Below are 5,000 nucleotides of genomic sequence, written 5' to 3'. Positions count from 1 at the left end.
GTTGTTATGTCCATCATGGAGCCGTCTGCTGTGCTGCATCTCCTAGGTAACGACAGTTCAGCTAGAATAATATATCTATCTGTTTGATTGATTTCTGATCAGTGAATATTGTCACTGTCGGGGGTTATTTAAAACATTTTTAAATTGGATTGGCTACATTGCTTTTGTCTTGTATGATGACGTTTATTTATTTGGTTTCTGCCTGACCGTAACAATTTTTCTTCTATTGTTTTCTGTTTTGTGTAGAATATGATAAATGTACTCAGGCCGAGATATTGCGGAACAATTTTTTAATCTATTACAGCTAAAAAGTACATACAGTAATCTTTCCCGATCCGATATTTATATTTTATAGAACACATTAATGCTGTATCACAATAGTATAACCCATTCTGGGCGGGAACCCCTTTTGGTGTTTTACCCCCTCAGGCCGGGAACCCATTTTTGGGTTCTGTACAGTATGTACAGTATTCAAAAATTACAAAAAAGTTATGCTGCAATATAAATATTTGAAGTTTTTCAGAAAACTTAGGTCAGGCTTTAGAAGGTGTTTTTAGAATCGGCCTCAGGCCTAAATAGTATAATATTCCAAATCACAGACAATATCCAGTCTAATATCATGATATGTATATGATATTGATACTAGGGATGTCCCGATCAGGTTTTTTGGCTCAAGATCCGATTCCGGTCATTTGAAAATGACGTGAATGGCCCCGATTTCCAATCACCCGATCCAATTGGGACAACCCTAGTTTAACCCATTGAGACCGATTTTCTAAACGCCTTCTAAAAATCCTAATCCAATTTTCTTTATTAAAAACACTTTTTTATTATTTTTTAAAACGATTTAAAATAGTGAAAATAGCCGATCTACCTACAGCTTGTAGATCTGCTATTTTCAATACTTTTGTGCGACACTCTTGTATGACGAAGAAAGGCTTTAATTTATTTAAAAAAAGAAAACACACCGGTGTCTGGTACACATTAGAATCTTAGCGAGACAAGGTTTCTGCCGGACAGTGGTATAGGCTTTCCAGGTCGAAATGCGTTAAGATGATCTCAGATCACAACAGACACTACTGTTCCCAGGGCACCCTCTCCTCAAAACGCACGCACGCACGCACACACGCACATGCACACGCGCACACACACACACACACACACACACACACACACACACACACACACACACACACACACACACACACACACACACGCACACACACACACACACACACACACACACACACACACCATGCCACCCCTTACCCCGACATTCCACAGCAGCTGTTGATACAGTTATTGTCTTTCTCAAACCTTGTTAGATGGTAGCCTATAGTATAGAGACTCCCAGCAGGGCAGACAGAAGGGTTTCTGCCAGACGTCATGGGAGTCACATTCTATCGCTGGTCCTCGCGACTCACAAGGAGCATGTGGTCCCTGCGTGTAGCCACCAGACAGCCCCGTTGGAAGGCTAGAAATGCTCTGTCTGTCTGTCTGTCTGTCTGTCTGTCTGTCTGTCTGTCTGTCTGTCTGTCTGTCTGTCTGTCTCTGTCTCTGTCTCTGTCTCTGTCTCTGTCTCTGTCTCTGTCTCTCTCTCTCTCTCTCTCTCTCTCTCTCTCTCTCTCTCTCTCTCTCTCTCTCTCTCTCTCTCTCTCTCTCTCTCTCTCTGTCTTGAAAACTCTTGAAAGCGTTCTCGAAAGCAAGAGAAGACCAGATAAGGTGCAGGGGCTGGGGTCGGTTGATCCCTTGTTGATGGGTTAGGGACATTATTGACAGCACTTTACTAATTGCTTTCTTAAAAAAATAATAATAATAATAATAATAATAATTGCATCTGTGATTTTAAATGTCTAATATTATATGGGTCTTCTGGTTAGGTTGACTGTTTGTCTTGTACCGAGTGGCTTTGGAAAAAAGGTTTTAAATCTAAAATATCTTTCTTTCTTTCTTTCCAGGTGTTGTGTGTCTGGCCTGCTCAGCCTTGGGCTCCCCATCCTCTGGTGAGTACATTTACGTCAAGTACAATAATATAAGTAAAAATGTTGAGGTACTTTTACTTTTACGTTTATTTATTTGTTTGTTTAAATGTTGTATTTGTTTGTTTATTAACTTTTTATTCTACTAAAATGATTTGACATGCAGCTTTGGATACTGATTATTTTACTCTGATCTAGACAAGCTCAGCTATGAGCATGTGGAACGATACGGTGTATTTTGATAATGCCATGCCCTATCATCTGTGATGCTGCATACACATTTTATAATAATATGTTCTCCATAAGCCCTTGGGGCTTTATATATATTATTTTATTTAGCCTATACTTCAGTTTTCAACTGTTTTCTGTGTAATAAATAACCACTCCAACCCCAGGGTCCAGATTCACGGGGAGAATTAGCCAAAAATAGCTATTTTGTGTGATTTTGGTGTAGACATGAAAACATCTCAAAAGTACAGTTGTCACTCAAGTCCAGTCCAGTTTAAAGGGATATTTCACTTAAAAAAAAAACATTTGGTCATATTATCGTCTACTCAGACTGTGGTGAACACCCCAGACAGTTTTTAACCTACAAGCTCGTAGCGCGGCACTCGGTGCCGCGCTACGAGCTTGCAGATCTGCTATTTTTCAATAGCTAAGGTATAACATGATGCTTGAAAGTTAACGCCAAAAGGGGTTCCCGCCCCAAAGTGGGTTAAGGTGATGAAAGTAAAAAGCTGCGTCCCGTTCTCCCGGTCTCAGTGCCGTACCCTATCAGCTGCTCCACCCGCGGAGCTGACCTGACCACGGACGGCCAGGTGGTTCTGTGTCCGTCGGACTGTGGGCTGTCACGTCTGTCTGTGTTTGGAACCGGAACCTACGCCTCGGTGTCCAGCATCTGTGGCGCTGCTCTGCACCGGTAAACCTGTATTATAGAGCCTACTGTATACAGTATACCTAAACCTGTATTATAGAGCCTACTGTACATACAGTATACCTCCCACTATCTCTGCACTGGTAAACCTGTATTATAGAACCTACATACAGTATACAGTACCTCCCACTATCTCTGTACCGGTAAACCTGTATTATAGAACCTATAGTAGTATAGAGCGTCGCAGTCCCGCCCCCTACCAGGGCCGAGGGAATGATTCCCCAGTTCATTGTCCTTATTTCAAAAAGTATTTATTTAAAGACCTTTTAAACCTCGTACAAAGCCAACTCGAGTTGTGCGAAATCATGACAACAAACACAATTTTTCGGGCAGAACAAATAATTGAATGCCACAGACGAAAAACACACTATTTATCCACACTATTTATCCATAATGTATAAATAGATGGAGGATAAGGTGCCTTTTCGTGGAGAGGTCTGGACTGTTTTTCTCCTGTGGTACTCAATTAGAAAGAAGAAGAAATATAGGCCTACATATATGGCCAATGTAGATCTGCTATTTCGCAGGTGCTTTTAAAAAAATATATAGGGTTTTACCACTGAAATTATTGTGGGGGAAAGACTGTGGAGAAAGCTTTCGCTGAAAATAGCCAACCGATAAGCTCAGTGCAGCCAACCTGCTATTTTCGGCGAAAGCTTTCTCCACAATAACAGAAAGCAGAAAAAGAGACCTGCAGGTACTCCGCTCAACCATATGGAGTGTGAGGTGTTGAAGCCACATACTGTACATACTGTATATACTGGACTGAGATGTCACTTACCCCTCTCTTCTGTCCAGGGGGCTGCTGGGGGCGGGGCCGGGGATGGTCAAAGTCCACAAACTGCAAGGCCGCTCAAACTACTTGAGCTCCTACACACACGGCTTCCAGTCCCAGGCTCTGTCCAGGTGGACCTCCTCATTCAGTCTGACCAGTAAGTCTGTCCAGGTGGACCTCCTCATTCAGTCTGACCAGTAAGTCTGTCCAGGTGGACCTCCTCATTCAGTCTGACCAGTAAGTCTGTCCAGGTGGACCTCCTCATTCAGTCTGACCAGTAAGTCTGTCCAGGTGGACCTCCTCATTCAGTCTGACCAGTAAGTCTGTTCCACGGATGGACGGACGGACGCCAAAGCAGGCATACGGACAGATTGACTTGACTCATGGGCCGATCAATTTACAGAATGACTGAAAGACAGGTAGACAGATATTTCACTCTGCTTGCTAACTGTGTCTGTCTGTCTGTCTGTCTGTCTGTCTGTCTGTCTGTCTGTCTGTCTGTCTGTCTGTCTGTCTGTCTGTCTGTCTGTCTGTCTGTCTGTCTGTCTCTGTCTGTCTGTCTGTCTGTCTGTCTGTCTGTCTGTCTGTTACAGAGCCTGAAAACATTCCTCTGGAAATGACCAGTCAGACTGACACCACGTCGCTGCCCCCTGCTGTTAAGCCAGGTAACTGCACAAGCCGCCAGGACCCCAGGGCCCACCACTGGCGTGACTTTCTTACTGTACTCACGTTTTGACATTTTCTTAGAAATGAAAATTCCTTTTAACTCCGACCTATACCGCCGTCGCTCCCCCCAAAGACTTTGATAAATAAATAACTTCTGTTTAAACGGCTCCCTGCCTCTTTAAAAGTAACCAGATACGCTTAGTAAAAATGTGCTTTTCCTTACGCCGCCAACGTCGTTCTAGGATCATAAATCCCCTGTGAGTTATACAGTATGAAGTATCCCTGTTAATACAGTCTCCCTACAGCCTGCCAGCCCACACAGCTCTCACAGAAGACGCACGCACGCACGCACACACGCACGCACACACACACACACACACACACACACACACACACACACACACACACACACCAGTGTGTGCCTGCCTGGTTCTAAACTCCATAGAGTCATATATCTGTCCCAGAGACAAACTACTGTAAGTGTAAGCGTAAGCGTGTCTAAACAAACGAATAAAAACATCATCGTTTATTTATGTTCTTTCCTCCTATCAGAAGTATTGTCTCCATCTTCTAATCTTTTGTGTTTTTTAGGAAATGTAGTAATGAATGCCCTACTTGATCATACTGCAGCTATTGTTTTAATTTG

The 5,000-nt window shown here is 43.0% G+C and overlaps 1 protein-coding gene across 5 annotated transcripts in view; it reads left to right on the top strand.

Annotated features, from left to right (window-relative positions):
- The window catches only part of coch (coagulation factor C homolog, cochlin (Limulus polyphemus)), a 35,346-nt gene that overhangs the window by 16,862 nt on the left and 13,484 nt on the right, over positions 1–5,000 (top strand). For 3 of the 5 annotated variants that reach the window (XM_080784084.1, XM_080784085.1, XM_080784086.1), the window contains exons 2-6: positions 2–46; positions 1,959–2,003; positions 2,700–2,898; positions 3,712–3,845; positions 4,282–4,353. In XM_080784084.1, the coding sequence (XP_080640210.1) occupies positions 7–46; positions 1,959–2,003; positions 2,700–2,898; positions 3,712–3,845; positions 4,282–4,353 (490 nt within the window). In that variant the 5' untranslated portion in view covers positions 2–6. The remainder of the gene's footprint in view (position 1; positions 47–1,958; positions 2,004–2,699; positions 2,899–3,711; positions 3,846–4,281; positions 4,354–5,000) is intronic. The other 2 variants (XM_080784088.1, XM_080784087.1) reach the window with 1 other exon arrangement.

The sequence above is a fragment of the Protomyctophum bolini genome (assembly GCF_963924005.1).
Source record: "Protomyctophum bolini genome assembly, chromosome: 15".
In the NCBI taxonomy this organism is placed as follows: domain Eukaryota; kingdom Metazoa; phylum Chordata; class Actinopteri; order Myctophiformes; family Myctophidae; genus Protomyctophum; species Protomyctophum bolini.
The sequence above is the reverse complement of the archived record's forward strand: the minus strand, read 5'-3'. Positions and strand labels throughout refer to the sequence as shown.